The sequence below is a fragment of the Crocodylus porosus genome, unplaced genomic scaffold (genome assembly GCF_001723895.1).
Source record: "Crocodylus porosus isolate Cpor-Errol unplaced genomic scaffold, CroPor_comp1, whole genome shotgun sequence".
Taxonomy (NCBI): Eukaryota; Metazoa; Chordata; order Crocodylia; family Crocodylidae; genus Crocodylus; species Crocodylus porosus.
Window position 1 is genome coordinate 15,011,862 of NW_017728950.1, and position 19,580 is coordinate 15,031,441.

Genomic DNA, 19,580 nt, shown 5'->3' on the forward strand with positions numbered 1-19,580 from the left:
CTCAAGAGATAATCTAGTTCAACCTCCTGCTGAGGCAAGATCATCACAGTCAAGTGTCTGTCTAACTGACTCTGCAAAATGTCCAAGGACGGAGATTTCGTGACCTCTCTGGATAGCCTGTTTCAGTGCTTAACCACCCATAATGATAAAGTTCTTCCTAATATCTAAATTAAATTTTCCTTGTTGGAATATAAGAGCATTGTTCCTTATTCTGCCCCGTGCTGCCACAGAAAATAGTCTGTTTCATAAGTACAACATAGAAATTGCCGTGTACTGGGTCAGACGACAGGTCCATCTTGCCCGGTGTCCTAGGTCAAAAGGGAGAGTGAACAGGGTATGACCGCTCCACTGTATGAATCCCACTTGGAGCCTCCAACTTTTAACGTCTAAGAAGTTCTCATTCAAAGGCTGTAGACCTGACACCCCTGCTTAATACCTACTGCTGAACCTTTCCTCCAAGAATTTGTCCAATCCTTTTTTGAATCTGACTAAATTGTCAGCTACCAAAACATCTTGTGGCAGTGAGTTTCACACTTCAACAAAACTAACAGAAGGAAGTTTTTTTCACATGTGCATAATTAGTCTCCATTTTCTTTTTTACCTCCCTCCAGGTATTTGAAGATGGTTATGAAATCTTGCCTCAGTTTTCTCCGTCAGTCAAAATAATAAACCTTTCGGGATTTCCCTCTCTTCGTGGGTCCAGTGCTGGGGAAGTGAAGTCACTCCTTAACAGTTGCCTGGACCCTGCCTTGTTTGCCTGCTCAGGATCCTGGCCTGTTGTCTCACCTGTCATGCTTTACTGTTATAATTTGGCAAGGAGGCTCCACCTAGGCAGTGCGGGGGAGGAGGATTTCAGGTCTCAGGTCCTTGTCTGGACCAAAGACCCCCGGGCCTTGGCCAACTTTAGTTGAGGCCCACTGTCCCAGGACCCTAGGCTCCTGGGTCTCAGCTCAGTTCTTTGTGAGCTCTGGGCCCCTCAGCCTTGGTTTTACCCCTCAGGGGCTCTGGGAGTGCCCTTGGCACCTTTCTTGGTGGCCTCCTCTGCACCTACAGCCACAACCCACTCCTCTGGTATTTAAACACAAACAAAAAGATATGAGCATCTGCTCTCAAACAAAGGGTTCCCCAGTTCTGGGTCAACACCATATTCTGTCAGTGACATGCAACACAAGGTCCCAAAATACTTATCTTCTGCTGCCTGGTGGTACAGAGGCTTCCTTACAGCTTCCCTGCAGTTTGGAGTCCTTCCTCCTCAGCCAGTGAGGCTCCTTTCCTTCCTGGAGGTCTGCTTCTTGCAGCCTGCAAGGCCAGACCCCTTCCCTTGCCTCAGGCCCTGGGCTTTATATGCTCTTCTTTGGGTCATCTGACCCACTACTTCTGCTCCAGGCCTGTCAATCACTGGCCACACCTGGGGTGGGCAGCCATGTTATTAAAGGGCCTTCTGCCACTATCAGTTTGTCCAGGAGGCTGGAACAGGCCAGCTGATCCCTGGCTTCCTATCTCTTTCGCTAATGGGGTAGGGCCCCTATTACACGCTCATAAATCATAGCCTCTGATTGTTTGTCGCTCCAATCTGTCCACATCCTTCTTGATCTGTGGTACTCGAAACTAGACATAGTACTCCAGGTGAGGCCTCACCAATTCCAGATAGGAGCAGAAGAATCGCTTCCCTTGATTTGCAAGTGATGCTGCTATTCTTATAGCACAGTATACTGCACGGTATGTAGCACAGTATTGGCTTTTTTTGGAGCGAGCATGCTGTTGACTCATATTCAGCTAATCATTCACTGTAACCCCTAATTTCTTTGCTACCATACCGTAGAAAAGCCAATCGTTGCTCAGTTTCTCTTTTGCATACAGTTGTTCTATCCCAGCTCCATAAGCTTTTCAGAGAGAATAGCCAATGGTTCTGAAGTTATCTCAGCTAGTTCATTCAGTATTTCAGGGTGCATCCTGTTAAGCTTATCCATCTTTATATCATCTAGTTTCTCTTAAGTAATGTCTACCCTGTTCTTTTAGTACTTTGAGCTGCTTATCTCTTATCCTGACCTTGCTGTCAACTGCACTTGTCATCTTATTTGTAAAGTCTAAAGTAAAAAAAGCATTAAATACTTCAGCCTAATCTGTATTATCCATTACTCAGTTGTCTTTTCACTTCTTATGTTCTTGTTAGAATCCTTATTACACCTGAAACCATTCTTTGACCTTCTGATTTAAAAAAAAAAAAATCCCTGCATGTTCATGTGATACTCTTATACTCTTCCCTAGTATTGTGGCCCAGTTTCCACTTCTCATAGGATTCCTTCTGAGTTTCATCTCCGTGTAGAGCTGACTAGTTAGTTTCTCTGGCCTCCTGCTGCACTTCCTGTTCTTTTTTCACATTGGCTAGGAATGGAAGTTGCATACAAACTGTTTTAAGTGATCAGAAACTGGTTTAAGCCTGAAACGGAACAGAAGTTCAGTGCACATAAGCCAGTTTCAAAATGGCCAAAACTGGTTTAAGATGGACCTGGTTGAATGTAGATTGAACCAGATTGAACTGATTTAGGTCAAACCAGTTTAAGGAACTTCTGTCCCAGACCCCTTCCTGGTTTAACTTACTTCGTAGTCTCCCAGCATCTCAAGTTGCTTTGCAGCACTGGGCTGGGCTGTCTGCTCCACTGGAGTAGGGTTGGCCCCACCCCTCTGCTCCCCAGCCAAAGCACTATCATTGCTCTGGCTGGCTGAGAAGACATTGGGGTGTGGGTGAGAAACCCTGCTTGGGACTGCAGCCCCTGCCAAGCTTTTTCCCACTCAGGGACGGGGGACATAGCCAGACCCTGGGCTGACCCCTGGGGCGAAGGAGGAGGAATGGAGAGGGATTTAATCCCCCTTCCCTCCCCTCTCCCACCAGCACAGGACCTCAGCTGGGGTTTCCCTGGCAGGGATGCAGCAGCCCTGCCAGGGTTTTCCCCCTCCATGCTCGTTATTTGAATGGTGGGGACAGAGATGGAGATGATCAGACACTGGCCCCCTGAGGTGAAGGTTGGGGAGGGAGGGGAGTTTAATCCTCTCTCCCTCCCCTCTCCCACCAGTATGGGACCCTAGCCAGGGTCTACTTGGCAGGGGCACAGAAGCCTTTGCCAGGCTTTTCCCCACTCACCAGTCGAGCAGCGGGGGCAAGCCTAGCAGGGGCTGCTGGGCTGCCGTGTCAGTGGGAAAGGGGAGGGAGGGAAGAGTAACACCCCCCCCCCCGCCCTTTCCCCCTTTGCACTGATTTTTAGCCTTAGGTTTTAAAATATTGGAATTAAATCATTTTATTGTACGTTTTGCAGAGAAAGACAATGTGAAAGTTTGGTATTTAATTTTCAGCTGTATCATAGCAAGTTATTTTGGAGATATTCTTGAATTTTCCTCCACTTAAGATTGTATTATTTCCTGTATAAGAGAACTTAGAACTTAATTATGGTGTGCTTTAAACAAATTTCACTCAATTTAGTGCAAGTTAGTGATTCAGCCCATCAACTGTTCTCTGGTTTGACTGAGTTGTTATCTAACTTGCTCATCTTAGCTTTCACCAGATGCTGCTTTTAAGTCAGCAATGCACAGAGAAGATACTACAGAATTTTCTGATGTTAAAAAAACGCAAAACAAAAAATTAAAACCTTACCAAAATGTTTCAGCCAGATCTTAAAACTTTTCTGTGCATTTCAAGTCTTTTGACAACTGAGAGTTTCTTATGTTTGTCAGAGTTGTTCATGTTGAATTTTTATGTGCAACAAATGAATGTTTGAACAGCAATGATCATATGAAGATTATGACTTTTAGTTTGGTGCAAATGGTAACTATACATTTCTGTTGGGGAAATAATTGTATATCAGCATGTTATTCAGTTAAACAGTATATTTTATCTACAGGGGTTCAGAAGATGTGGTATTAAAGAACCAAAGGCGAGCACAGAGGTTAATAGAAGAAATCCATGCTATGAAGGTAATGTCATATATACACATTTAAAATTTAGTGTCTCTTACTTTAGTAACACAAACCTTTGCCCATTTTCTTGGAATAGGGTGTGAAAAGATTTACCTGAAGTCTTTCCTAGGGCAGTTTGGCTGTGTATATTACTGTAGTGGAACAACTAAGAATATTTGCATATTTCCATGTTTGTTTAATATATCTGTCAAGATCTTAGACTAATTTGAATGTAAGACTTGCCAAGCTAAACTTTGTATTTATTTAGAAATGCTCTGTGCCCAAAGTTTTTACTGTAACAGTTACAAGGATAGGAATTCAAGTACATATGCTGTTCAGGATTGTGGAGGGCAGTCCTTTTTTTTGACATCATAGTCTCCTTCTGCCAAATCTATAAATTTTTGCATGGTGCAGTATTTTACTTTCAGCTTTAAAGCTGTATAGTAGCTGTTGAAATTCAAGTTGCAACAGACTGACTAGAAATATTGAATCATACTTTTTCTCTTTAGCCATTCATTAACATAATGTTCATGTCTTTTTAGTTCTCTTACTCTGAAACCTCATTTTATTTCTAGGAGCTGTTTTATAACAAAAATGTAACACAGCATTTGTACAGATGATTGTACTAACTTTCATGGAAACTTTCTCAATTATGAATATTGTTTTGAATTACAAATTCTAACTTTTAGGTTTGAGCATAAGATGTCAATGCCAAGAAATCTATATTTTCATTTTAGGTTATCATTAAACTTCTATTTTGCTTAGGTCATTTATCACAATGGTTTTTTGTGGCTGTCCTTCCTGATCTCTCAAGAGTCTCTAGGCTTTGTATAATGTCAGGCAAAAATAGGATATTTTTTGGAGTTTAATTGGAGTTTTTTTTTTATTTAATAGGAGTTAGCTAGATGCATTCCCTGTAACTCGCAATTGATTCAAAACCAGACAGCCTTGACAGATAAATAAGAAACAGAAAAAAACCCCAGCCTCTCCCATATAAGCAACTGAATGTTTATATAGGGCAACATTATAAAATGGAACAGCAATCAAAAAATGTGTCAGGTGAGTCATTTCAGAAGAATCCCATACTTCTGAACCCACCACGCAATGCTTTTACAATTCAAAGTACAGTTCAAATTCCTTCTGTCTTCAACCTTGGAGTTGAAAACAGAGAGAATTTAAATGTTACTCTGAAATGTAGGAACCATAAAAAAAAAAAAAAAAACTTCCCATGGAACTGTCAATTGAGGGGGCAGAAGAAAGTGTCATGCAAAGGAATGTCCAAACATAGTGAGTCGTTTACAGTGACTAGATAGTGCAAAAAAAAGTTGTGAATTCCCCTAGACAGTTACTTAAAAATGCATTGTTACACAGATTGGGAAGCTGATATTAGCCTGTATGCTATTTTTCCTGGAGTAGATGCTTGAAGTCTATGCCAGCTGGTTCTCTGGCATTCATTAATAGTTCAGAAATAATAAACAGAGAAAAGCAATAAACATGGTCATATTTTAACTATGCTAGTTAAGCCATTGACCATCTTGCTTTATAGAGATTTTCCTACCCTATCTGTTGGAAGCTGTAAAACTGAAGCTGTGGAATCAGGTGATTTACTAGCTAATGCTTTTTGGTGAACACAAGCACTATAGACTCTGTAGTTTGATATAGGGAGCTTTAAATATATTTTTAAAAATTAACTTGAAGTAATTGCGTTTGATATAGATTTTTGCATTTCTTTCTAAATAACTAAAGCAATTGTATGGCTGTACACGTAGGTAAAGGTTGTAATGTGAAGGAGGCCTGTCAACTGAGGGGCTCCAAGCCACAGGGGTTCACCACCTCCTGCCAGCAGTGGTAGGTCCTACAGTGGTGGTAGCATTGCTGGTGCTGCTTCCCCCTGCAAGCATTATTGTCTGTGGGGCTTGCAGTGGTGGCCAGTGCTGCCCCCTGTTATGAGCCCCAGTGGATGCAGGATTCATAGCTGAGAGCCGGTGCAAGGGGAGCCCAGGATCATATTCCTGGGCTCCCCCTGCACCAATGATAAGGCGCAGTGGGATCTTATGTGCAATCCCAGTTGCGTCTCCTGCCCTGCATGTGTGGCATGACAGGAGGCATGATTGGGTGGATCATGCTTTAGATCCCATTGTGCCTTTACCTACACATGTGGAGAGGCGCTTAGTATATTTCCATCCACCAGTTGGGACTAATACTTCCCACAACACTTACTGCTGTTGTCTAGAAGGAAACGTGACCTGCAACAGAGTTTTATATAGCTTTTTACTATCTGTGGAGAGGATTGGATTTCTAATTTTTTTCCGTCACACTCAGAAGTATAGTTTGGCATTGTAGGAACAAATATGGCAGTGATTTTCAATCAGGGTCATGCAGTGATCCACTTGGATGCCCTGAGATCCTTCAGGGATGCCATGGGATACCATACAATATTAATACTGTTGGGTATACAAATGTGTTGCACAACATAAACCTAAAGGTTTCAAATAAGAATCCATAGTGTTAAAAACATTTTGACCTGTTGTAGTCTTCTTGAGTTCTTTGCAGGAGTAGAATTGCTCAATTATTTTTCTGTAGTGAAAAAACAAGTGAAAGCCAGGAGCCAGAATTTTGGGGGACATGCCTCAAATCTAACGGGAGGTGCTTAGAGTCAGTTAGATCAGGAAAGATTTCTGCTCTGGTAAATGTGCATCTTCAGGGGGGAGAGGGTGCAGGAAGTTATATGCATAGTGTGGGCCCCCCAGGAATCCAATGGGTGATGCATGTAAATAGCCAGATAAGAAATTTTACTTAAGCTTTTCCTGAAGAGCATGGGGTTGTCTTCAGTTTTTCTGAGACTAGGGAAACACAGGAGTCCTTCAACCTAATTAAAGCAGGCTGATTAAAGAAGCTGATGGGGAAAAAGAATTGCAAGACATGTTGAAAAAGACATCAGAGGTTGAAACTGCTTCCTAATCTGTTGCACTGGGTAGGAAATGAAGTTTTGGATATTTAATGCAGGATAAGAACAGGCTACTGTTCTGATATTTTCTTGTTTATTCTTTTATCTCTGTCTGTATCCCAGCATGTTGTTACTGATTTCTTATGTCTGCTTTTGCTTTTTATAATAAATCTTTTTGTTATCCTTTTAATCCGCTTTATTGTCATGTATAACTGTGACTTGAGAACATCTGACAATAAAGACAAGCCTCTTCCACAGACAGGGCAGCCATCTTTTCTAAGCATAAGATCAGATAAGGGTGTGATTCTTCTTGCTTGCAAAATTCCCTCCACTAAGAACTGGCAAGACCATGGCCCAAGGAGATGGCTTCTTGCACATCTCATCTGGTTCTGTGGTCAAGCAGCAGGTGGCAGGGAGTGGCTTGGGGCCTAAATGCAACCCTAAAGCTCAAGGGTACCCAGGGAGCATGTCTCAGAGGCTGATCTCACCACATCTGAGGTCAGAGAGTGTCTCAGTGCTCTTTGGCAAATATCTGCATGTATAATCTGACAAGTTGACATAGGGTTGTGAGTCTCTTTGATCTAGTATTAATACAGAATGGAAACAGCTGAAAAAAAAGAAATGTGAAAGTTTAGGCTCTATTTAAGTTGGAATTAAATTGATTCCAATTAAGTTGGAGAAAGGAATTCCTTCACATCTGAGTGATGTTTTTCAAAGACCAGGGTCATTCAGGATATCTTCAGTATTAAAAGATATTGGGAAGGGGTATGTGTGGAGGGGGAATTTCAAATCACTGTTGCCCTGGTAGTGTCACCCAAAAAGGAGAAAAGAGACTCTGGACCAGGAGTCAGCAACGTTTTTGGACAAAGTGTCAACCCCCTGCAGAAACCTAGACTTGTAATATGTTGGCGTGCTGGGGCAGATGTCGGGAGCTGTGAGAGGCCCAACCCTTGTGGCAGTGCAGCCCTGGCCCCTTCCCCACAATCTACCTCAAGGTGAATGTGCACCCAGTGCCAGCAACAAGTTGATCTGGGGCTCCATGGATTCTGGTGTAACTGCTTGCAGCCTCCCCACCACCTGCTGCAAGCAGCCTGGGCTCCAGAGCTGCTTGCCCAGAGCCCGGGCCAGCTGTGACATGCTGATCAAAATGGCTTCACTTCGTGTGCCACGCTGTTGGCGCTGGATTTATGACCCAGATACCTTGTGGACACAAACCCTCAGACTGACCACGACCTCTCCACTCAATTACAGACAAATTTTACTGATATACAGTGATAGCAGATAAGAATAATACAAACAATTCTATCTCTACTGGTCCTAAGTCACAGAGGGAAGGTACATCAGGCCAGTACGCAAGCTTCACTCTGAAGTTCTTTCTTGAATGTCGGATGTCAGCAGCCTGGAGGTCAAAGACCAAGGGGCCCCTCTGCCTTCTCCCCCATCCCTTGCCCATGGGGTGGGTCAGACGGGCTGGTGCTAGCCTTTTGTCCATGGTGGCCTCAGGTTCCCCTCTCAAGGGACCTTTTGCTGTTCTGAAATCCCTTGTTTTGTATTCTTTTTGCCTTCTGATGACTCTTCATCTCTGGGCATAGCTGATTGGCTTTCCTGTGGTCTTCATACCATTCTGTCTTGTCGGCATATTCCTTTGTTCCAAGAAACCCATCACATATACACATCTTAATTTGGTCTGTTCACCAAAGCCAGAAATCTCAAGGGCTCTGCAGTTGGGTACTGTGACCTAATGCCACATTACCTCATGTTATGGAACAGTGTAGTACATGTCTTTAATTTCCCAGTCTGTGTGGCCTTGAAGGAAACTATCACAAACAGGCTTTAAAAATCAATTAACCTTTGCCATTACCCCATGATCATTTCTCTAAGGCAATATCTACTTTACCTACAAGCCGGTTCCCAAAAGCAAACCTCTAAATACCATTTTCTACCCAATGATGCTCTGGCAGGCTTACCAAAGGCTGCCAACCCTTGCTGTAGACTAGCAGTTCTGAACCTTTTTCAGTCAATGTCCCCCTTGGTCTTGGAGTGAGATTTCATGTGCCCCCTTTCAATGGGAAATTAATATTTATGTCAAACTATGTATAATCCCACGCGCGTGCATGTGTTACAGCAGTGTCAAATTGTCAAGACTTTTTTTAGGCCCTTTGACCTGCGTTGGACAATGTATGAAATATCTCACGTACTGCCTGGGGGTACGTGTACCCTCGGTTCAGAACCACTGCTCTAGACATTAACATAATATTAATATTTCTTCCTTCTTATTTTTAACAAGGAGAAGTTTATGTTGATCTATACAGTCCCAGAGGAAACATGTATGTGTCAACAAACAGAAAGGGGTTTGCTGATGGAATTTCTGTGGGAAACTAGCTCGGCAATAACACTGTCCAAGTGTCTGATTGGTGCCTGAGTGTTTCATTAGTGCTTTTTTTTACTTCCCTCTGGAGTAACTGATTGACAGGGTTTGCCCTTCGGTGTTGGTTTAGCTAATTGAGCAGTGGAGACAGGCAGCCTTATAAAAAGCAACACCTTGCAGACAGAGGGTAGCAAATAAAGGGAGTTTGCTAAGGCAGTGGTTCCCAACCAGTGTGCTGCAACAAAAAAATATGCTGTCAGAAATGAACAGGTGTGCTGCAAAATTTTGCCATGGCAATGAACTGCAATAGGTATAAGGATGGGGAATGCCTTAACAGGTGTGCTGCAGAAAATGTTTATTATTGTAAGTGTGCGTTGGGCTGGAAAAAGTTAGGAAACACTGTGCTAAGGGCAGGAGCAACATACGGCCCATGGGCTGCATCCAGCTTGCAGAACCCCATTATCCAGTCCCCAGTGCTGCCCCAGGTATGAATTAAACCTGATTGACCATGTGGGCAGGACCCAGAATGCATGCTGTCTGCAGTGCCCATTTGGGCTCTTCTGGGAACATACGTGATACCCACCCCATCCCATCAGTCTGGGCTCAGCAGTGTATACAGCACAGTCTTGGACCAGCTGCCAGGAGCACTGTATGTAGCATGGTGTCTGTCCCAGCTGCTCCAGGATGCATGCAGCATGGATCCAGTGGAGGGAAGAGGGGGTGGGTTCCAGGGTCCTTAGACCTGTTGGTCTGATCCAGCTTGTGTGGGTTTGTTTTGGTTTACAGCCTAGGTATCTTCCAGGGAACAAAGGAGGCACAAATTGGGTCAGCAGTTGACTTGCTCTGGATATGCCCTTTTTGTGTTCCTCCCAGAGAGTCAAGACCACTTTTTCTGCACTAAGCATAAGCTGGTGTCTGCCTTGGAGGAAAAGATTGAAAGCAGAGTTATCCATATTGAATTTTATTAAGAAAAGTGAAGATAACCTGGACAGGAGTTACGGAGAGGCTAAAGGTAAAAGAGAAGAGGTAGCATGCGACTACTAGAAGAAGGAGGATGCCCAGAATTTAAGAGGAACAAATTGCAGTCGGCAAACACTTTAAAGTACTCTGTGATGGAACAGCTGAGGAAAAGGCTGAGGTGAGGACATCTGTAGACGAACCCCGAGGACTCAGCAGTCTAGAGTGCAGGACTTGCAGGGCCCCAGGGATAGGGACTCTGAAGCCATTTCCCCAAGAAGGAAGAGAAGAGTGGTGATGGTTGGTGGCTCCCTTCTGTGGGGGACAGAAGCACCAATTTGTCATCTGAATTTGGGGTCCTGGAAGGTGAGCTGTCTGCCTGGAGTGCAAATTCAGGATGTCATGAAGACTGCTAGAGCTCATCCATCCCTCAGGCCACTACCCTTTCTTGCTTGTCTCTGGAAGTATTCATGGAACAGGAATGGCACTGGGCAGATCAGAGATGACTTTGTGGTTCTTGGCAGTAGGGTTAAGGAACTTGGAGCCCAAGTGATGTTCTCATCAATCTTCCCTGCAGAAGACAAGGACATAAGCTGGGACCATTGTATCATAGAAGTAAACGTGGTTGAGATGGTGGTGCCAACATGACGTTTTGGATTCTTTGACAATGGGCAGATTATCTGGGGTGGAGGACTTCTATCAAGAGAAGGGATCTATTGGAACAGAACTGGAAGGAGTATCTTTGGGCATCCTCTAGCCGATCTCATAAGGAGGGCTTTAAATTAGGTTCCATAGGAGATGGTGAACAAGAACAACAACAAAGCAAAGGATCCAAAGGGGAGAGGTCTGGAAGAAGCACCTCAATGATGGAAAAGAGCCAGAGAGCCACAGGACAGCAGTGAGTGGCGCAAAAGGGAAACAAGTAGGTCAAAATGCAAAATATGTTTGATGTATGTATACAAATGTGAAAAATCTGGGGAATAAATAAGATAAGCTGGAAGTCACAGCCTGTAAAAAGAACCATTATCTGATTGGTATCACAGGACCTGGTGGGATGGCTTTTATTACTAAAATATCAACACTGAGGCCTATGCTCTGTTTGGAAGGACAGGGTTGGGAGAAAAGTTGATGGTGTAGCCTTGCATGTGTTTTTGACATGTATTTGTTACCTGGTTTGGGAGGAATAAGATAACTAATCAGAATGTATTTGGATGAAAGATGTAGCACAAATATAATGGTTGGGATTTATTATAAATCCCAAAGTCAGGCAGAGGAGGTAGATGAGACACTCTTCAAGAAGGTGACAAAATGATCCATCCAAAAGCTATGAGATTGGTACTGATGGGAGTCTTCAATTTTTCTGGACATCTGCTGGAAGAACAATATACCCAAACACAAAATGTCAGGCCAGTTCCTAAACTGTACAGAGGACAGCTTTCTCTTCTAGATGGTTGAGCATACAACTGAGGAAATCATGTCTTGGATCTTGTCCTGACCAATAGAGAAGAACTGGTGGAGAATGTGAAGATGATAGAAAACTTGGGAGGAAGTGATCACTGTATGATAGAATTCCAGTTCCTGAGACTGGAAAAGCATGAGGTCAGCAAACTAGGACACTATATGTCAAAAAAGGCTGATTTCAGCCAACTAAAGGAGTTAATAGGTGTGGTGCCATGAGAAGACAGACTGAAGGATAAATGTACCCAGGAGGGTTGGACGCCTCTAAAGGGCACAGTATTGGGAACCCAACAAGAAACTCTTCTGATGGAAGTTCATGAAAATAGTAAGAGACCAGTGTGACTGCACAAAGGAGCTTCTGGGATATCTCAAATGCAAAAGGAAAGTATACAGGCAATGGAAAAGGGCAGGTAACAAGGAAACATACCAGGAAATAGCAAAAACAAAATCAGGAAGGCAAGGATAAAGAATGAGGTGCACTGGTGAGGTGGGTTTAGGAAGTCAAAAAGAGGTTCTGTAAGTATGATATGGTCAAGAAAAGACCAAGAAAACTTTGGGTCCACTGGAAAAAAGGCCAGAGCTCAATAGCTATTTTGCCTCACTCTTCACAAAAAAAATAGGCTGCAGGCTGCAACCAGAAGCCTAATAAAAATTATTTGCATAAAGAAATGGACAAGTTGAGGGATGAGGTAGCAAAGACCATCAGAGAGCTTTTGATGTGTCTGAATGAATTCAAGTCAATAGAGCTTGATGAACTTCATTCCACAGTATTGAAGAAACCGGTAGAGAAGATCTCTGAGCACTTGGCAATGATATTCAGGAACTTTTGGAAGATGGGTTGAAACAGTAGAGGCCTGGAAATGAGTCAACATAGTGGCCCTCTTTAAGCAAATACAAAAAGGAGGACCTGGGATCTACCGACCAGTTAACCTCTTCTCAATACTCAGGAAGCTACTGGATCATATCCGAAGGAAGTCCATATGCATGCATCTGGAGGAGGAAAGGCTGATCACAAGTGTACAGTCTGGTTTTGCTAAGAACAAATTGTGTCAAACTTGTTCTCCATCTTTCACAAGGTAACTACTTGGGTGGATAAAAGGGATGTTGTGGATATATAGTGTATCTGGACTTCAGCAAGACTTTTGACAAGCTTCCACATGACCACCTGATAAACTGGAGAACTGTGAGCTAGATGAAACTACTATGAAGTGGATAGACATTCAGCTCAATAGCTGCAAGCAAAGGGTAATAATCATAAATGGGCCCACACCAAATGGCAGGAGACTTTGGGTAGAGTCTCACAGGGGTCTGTTGTGGTCCCAGTGCTGTTCAACATGCTTATTAATGATTTGGATGCTGGGAATTAGAGCTACTTGAGCAAGTCTGCAGGCAACCTAACACTGGGAAAGATTGTGAATATGTAGAAGGATCTTGACACATTGGAAAACTAGGCTGGAGCTAACAGAATGAAGTTCATTGCTGACAAATGCAAGGTGGGGCACATGAGGAAGAATGTTCAAAAACACAGATACAAAATTGGTAACACCTGGTTGGATGGCAGCACTACAGAGAAAGTACTGGGAGTCTTTGTAGATCACAGACTCAGTATGAGTTTACGGAGTGATGCAGCTGCACAAAAGGTAGATGCAGTTTTGAGATGCATGAATAGAAGCATTGGATGCATGACACAGGAAGCAACAATGCCTTTCTACTCTGTGCTGGTCAGACCTCACCTAGAGTATATTGTATTAAGTTTTGGGGCTCTACCTTTTTAAAATGCTGTGGAAAAGTTAGGGTCCAGAGGTGGGAAATGAAAATGATGAAGGGCTTGGAAGACAAGTCATGCAGGGACAGGCTGAAGAAGCTAGGTATGTTTAACTTGTGGAAAAGGCACTTGAGAGGACAACTTCAAACACCTGAAGGGCTGCCATAAAGAAGAGGGAAAATACTTTTTTTTCTTTTGCTGCAGTGAGTAAGTCATAGACCAATGGTTTGAAGTAGCATAAAAATAGGTTTAGATTGAATATCAGGAAAAACTCAGTGAAAATTGTGAACTCTTCATCATTGTGGGTGCAGCCAAGGCTGAGGATTATGACTGGGATGGAGATAGTCTATTCTCTGTGGCTGCAGGGGACAGGACTAGGAACAATGTCTTCAAGATGCAACAGAAGAAATGCAAGTTGTAGATTAGGAAGAACTTTCTGACTATGGGAATGATCAAGCATTGGAACAGGTTCCCTAGAGAAGTTGTGGGATCTCTATCCCTGGAAATTTTCAAGAACGGGTTAGACAAACTCTTAGCTGGGGTGGTTTGGTCAGGGGTAATTGTATTTTGGGCAGGGGGCCAGACTAGATGACCTCATGAGGTCTCTTCCAGCCCTGGTTTCCTATGATAGTTAAGTACAATGGCATGCATTAATACAGTATGTATATGCCTAGTAGTATTTCAAGAAAAAATGTTTTACACAAGCTTAGCTAGGTTTTACTCACTTTCAGTTATTGATTCTCTTTTTAAAATGTATACTGTTAAGAGATGTGTGAGCAGAGCGTGCTCTATAGTTTGGAATCCAGCATTGTAGAAAGATTTGTTCAACCTCAAGAACTAATTCAAGCTCTACTGACTATGACTGTTTTAGGTGGTTGTGCTGATGGTCTTTTGAAAAACGGGCCATTTGAATTGAGGTGTACGTTTCTATCTATTTTAAAGCTGTCTATTGCTTCCCTTCTGGCTTTCCTTTACTTTTTGCATTAATTAATATTCTTTTCCATTTTCTTCTTTGCTTCTAATTTCACTTCAAGATCTTCTGCTCGGACTTCTCCACCTCTCACCTTGGCATACGTAACCATGCAGTTGAACAGCTTAGTTCATTAGAGTCCCTTCATAGCTGCCAGGTAAAAATATGTAAAGAATGTATTTTTCATTGCATCTCTCTATGCAGCCATGTCTGAGGAATACAGCAAAGCTAAGGATAAAAAATCTAAAGAAGGTAGGGCAACGAAAGGAAACGTAAAAGGGAAAAAACATAAGAGTATTAAAAAAAATTAGCCATTTTAGAACCTAGAAAGCAAGTGTGCTTTCTGGAATCCAGCAATGTATAAATTCTCTCTACAAATAAAAAATATTAGACTAATACAGTATAATAATATTTAGCACTTACAGAATAGTGATTAACAAAGCTAATTTTAATTAATTTCTGGATTAAAGAAAATGCAGCTTTCTCAAGAGACTATAGAAAGACTGTATTAATCCTGCGGGGTTTCTTCCAAACTTCAGCAGGTAGTCATTTTACTCTTTCAGAACTAGTAGGTACCAGAAAACCTGAGGCAGACTACCGTTCCCCTTCAACAAGCTAAACAATAACACTGAGAACATCTTTCCAGTGCTTCACATTTAAAACTAAAATGTCAATCAAAATAATGTGTAATCTCTATTGTATTCCCTTTTGTTCCATTGCATAACAGAACTCCATATATGCTGTGTCATGAAAAGCTGGAACTCTTGTTCCTTGGAGCCCTTGTTTCTTTTGTACAAGATTTACCTCACAATTACTTGAGTTGTCTTCTCCCAGGAAAAAGTCAGGGGGGAAGAGGTTGGATTTCAATACTCAGCCTATTTAATCATTTAATTTCTAGAGATTATCTATACTTAATTGACCTTAAATATAATTGGTTTTCATCTGTTTTTAGTATCTGCATTTTGTAATTGACCGGATCTTGCATACTTGCATTCTGGCCATCGCTGCTTTCTGAAATTTTGTTTTCACTTTTGACCTACCTATGTCATTTAAACATTTTAGTTTTTCCTTGCTGAATTAGGCTCTCACCATTCAACTGGAGGAGATTTGCACTAGCTCTGCCCTTTTCAGGATCAGAACCTTCATATGAGGAATGTAATTAAGTGTTAACAAGTAAAGTTTATTTGAGATTTTTGTGTTTGTACACGTTTGTACTACCTCCAAAAATTCTCTCCAAATATACAGTTTTTAAATTAGTTTGTATATCTAATTCTAAGAGAGTAATAATATTTCACATGCACATTCAAACAAATCTCAATATAGTGTAGTAGAAGGGTTGAAATTGAAACCTAAATATTGCCCTGAATTTATGGTGGTTTTGAATATATATATTACAAGGCAGCAGTAGTTCTGAAGCCTTTTCTTTTTTCTCTTTTTTTTTAATATCCTCTTCTGGCTATTCACACATCCACCACTGCACTTACTTCCCTAGGACTTTTCCACTTTTGTAAAATGAAAAAGAGAGACTGCATGTAATCTCTGAAATGAGTTTACAACCTTCCAGATTTAATGGTAACATTGTTTCTTAATACCATTTCAGACAATAAAGAGTATCTTTCAGCATCCTGATTTTATTGTCATTACATTGTGTTAGGGATAATTATCTCATCCCCAAAGGTGAACAAATATTCTGCTACCTTAAGATTTATCTACTTTTTTTTAAGTTATTTTATTTAATAGCCATTGGTTAAACAATGTTGAAACCTGAGAGTTTTTTTGTACTGACTGGTGTAGGGAGGAACATTTTTACATACAGCAGGTTTGTTCATAGAATAAATTACCTGACTAGTTTGGAACCACATTTGATCCTTGGTGTTTGCATATATTTTTTAGAAATGCTGGAGAATTAAAGAAGGGGTTACTACTGCAGATACTTGTCAAAGAGAAGTACTACTATTTCACTTTTCAAACAATAGGCATTTGCTTCTTTATGGGGGAAATGACAGTAGTTAAAATTCCAGTTACGTGGATGCAAGAACTGGGTTAATTGTTTGCAGGAGTTTTCAGAGCTATTGGACTAGAACACTGTTTTTGGATTCCTCTGACTTCACTTTGCCAGAACTATATAAACCATGGAGAAGGAAGAAAGAACAGAATGATCCTTGCTTGCCTTTCATTTTTAAGTGATTTACTTTTTTAGACAAAAATGACGAGCTGGTAAGAGAGATGTTTTTAAAATAGTCTGTCAATATGGATTATAGTTATAATATGCAGAATAGCTCTTTTTCCTGTTTAAAAATGTAATATGTAACAACATAGCTTTCATTACACAGAAATGTCTGGAGATAAAACTCATCAGAACATAGGTAGCTTATCTCCTGAATCTTCAGCTTTTTAGCAGAAATTGAGACACAAAGCATTAATGGTTTTACATACCTGGAGAAAGGTAACACAATAACATGTACACATATTGTGTAACTGCAGTTTTGGATGGCACTGGTTTGGGTTTCCCTTTTTATCCCTGAATATTTTCTTATAAAATATCAGTTCATTAAGGTAGGTAGATGTTGCCTCTTACCCAGAATTATTTGTTGAAGGATTATGTGTAATACAGTGCAGTCAATTGACCAGTCAAATATCAGACAAAAGTTGTAAAACATTGCCAGTAGGTTCAAATAATACACAGGAAAAAATACAAATTTTCCAGTAAGAAATGTGTCAAAAACAATTTTTAAAATCATATTTCTGTCAAGAAAACTACAGAAAAAGTAGGGGTTTTTTTGTAAAATTGCTAAAAGCTTTGACCAGCCAGAAAATATACAGTCATTTGACTGCTCAGTTGATAATATTTGCCCAGTCAATTTACCATCATGCCAGCCCTAATCTGTATTGGAGAAATGGGAGAAAGGTAAAGGCTCCTTCTTTATCCAAAAAGAGAAATGTATGAGTTCAAGTTACTGTCACTGAGCAGTAGTTAATGGTGAATCATCAATAGCAAGATGATGGCTCAAATGAAAAATATGGAGTTCTCCATTTTCCCCAAGTGTTATTGGAAGCCATAGACTTAGTACAGTTATTTCATAGGCTATGTTCTGTACTCGGTATTGCAAAATGCTTTAGGTAGTCAGTAAGATAAATAGAAAAAGTTTTTAAGATAAGATTTAAAAATGAAAAATAAATTAGAGAGAGACAACAAAGAGAAGATTTAAAGAATGAACGAGGCTGTAGTTTGAGAGACATAGACTCAAGTCATCTTTTCAAGTTTTTGCCAGCCAGCCTTGCATGTAGCGTTGTGCGAACAGTAAGCTTGAAATTCAGGGTTGATTTAATATCTCTTGGCTTGGCAACAGAATTAAGTTCCGAGTCCATGAAAGCAATGGTGGAGTCACTGACATGACAGAGAAAAGGCCTCTTGTCTGAAAGGAGTAGATCACTGTGGGCAGTCATAAGCAAGAGTTATTGCTCTTCTTCCATTATTTACTTGTTTTAGTTTCTGGTGTGTGGGTTGTGTGTAGGAGTCAAGGGAAGAGGTGGGTTGCTTGTTTGTTTACATTGACAAATATTTTTTATCCTTATTGTTATAATTTCTTCTAACAGTAGCTTTTCCTTTGGCTTGATTCTTCCACCTCTGTAGCCTAGGTTTCAGTTGTTTGACTGCAAATTATTTTGTTAGAGCTGTGACTGACATTCTTAGTTGCTGTTTTGCTTTAGTTTTCTATTGCTTCCTGGGAAACGTTTCCAACAAAAACATGTTGCATAGTTTGCTTCATACAAGGCACCATAACTTGCTATGTTGTTCGTATGAAAGGACATGTTAAAAGTCTTTGGAAATATCAGTGAAAAGATTTTAGAGCCAAGATGCATTATCAGCCTCAGATAGATGAACCTTTTAAAACCTGATAGTGTAGCAGAGTCTGAAATTGTAAAGCATCAAAACCTTTATAAGCATTCTTGTCAGCTGTAAATGCCAAAGCACATTTTTACATAAGCTTTGGAAAATTTACAAATTGAACTAAAAAGTACTGCTTCTTGCCAGTTAAACTTATGCTAAGTATGATATCCTCAAATCTGGGAGTGAGTGTCTCCTTTTGATTTGTGGGGGTGTTTTTGTTTTTGAGAATGTCTGTGTTCCAGTTTCTCTGGACTCTTACCCAGTATTTTATTTTGGTTTCATACAGTTGTCTTTGCAAGACACTTGTATGTGTACATTTGTGCTTTGAACCTGTCTTGGGGGTCAAAGGTAGATCTCTGGGTTTTTATCAGAAAGGCTCTAAGTTCCCTCCTTTTGTAGCAAGAACATAATTAGAGCCTGAGTATTGGAACTTGTATTTTGCTAGCTCTCCAGTGTCAACCCACAGGTACCTAGACCTGTATTTTCCAGCTATGACATTTTCTTGCTTCCTATGCATTAGAAGCTACCTGTTAGTTTCTATGCACATAGCTGATGATTGACCTTTTATTTCACAAGACCTGTACTGTTTCTTCTGTACTTGAGTCATCTCAGCCAAATAGTACAGGAGATGTCATCCAGCCTTGCTGGCTGAAGGATTACACTTGATGAGAGCACAGCAAGGAATGTGGTAAGTACCCACATTATGCCCTGGTGGAGATTGAGTGGGTTACTTGCTAATGAAAAAAGTGTATTCGGAACCTAAAGAGCTTCTACTGAAAGGTAAATATAGCACTAACAAGTCTGCTTCCCACTTACCTGCTCTTTTTATTATGAAGTGTTTGATTTGCTTCTCACCATGAGCTCGTAGTCATGCAAGATGGGTTTCTGATTAGATATTGTTTTGATCTTTTCATTTGGGAGGGGATTCTGGCATTGGAGAGGCAAAAGAGCATAAATGGATGGGGTGTTGACATGTCATGGAACATGCCACACAGTGGGAAGAAATAAGAGCCAGGAGTTGCAGCCAGGTAGGTGGCATCCCCATCTTTGTTACAAGGGAAGCTATAGCATAACTGGAAGATGCTTTCTGGTTATAACCAACAAAAATTTTATGAAGGATGGTATGGAGTGAGGTGTTCTTAGCTTCATTTAAGGTTTAAAGCTGTTTGGATGCCCTGACCTTCACCAAGTGGCAGCTGAACAAGGGGAAACAAGGGCACCTTTGAATTATTTGTGCTAAGTTGGAATTGATTAGCAAAGGAAAAAGAGAAT

The 19,580-nt window shown here is 41.1% G+C and overlaps 1 protein-coding gene across 2 annotated transcripts in view; it reads left to right on the plus strand.

The window, feature by feature from the left end:
- Positions 1-19,580, plus strand: part of SRFBP1 (serum response factor binding protein 1) — a 142,611-nt gene that overhangs the window by 45,143 nt on the left and 77,888 nt on the right. For both annotated transcript variants that reach the window (XM_019555257.1, XM_019555258.1), the window contains exon 3: positions 3,897-3,969. In XM_019555257.1, the coding sequence (XP_019410802.1) occupies positions 3,897-3,969 (73 nt within the window). The remainder of the gene's footprint in view (positions 1-3,896; positions 3,970-19,580) is intronic.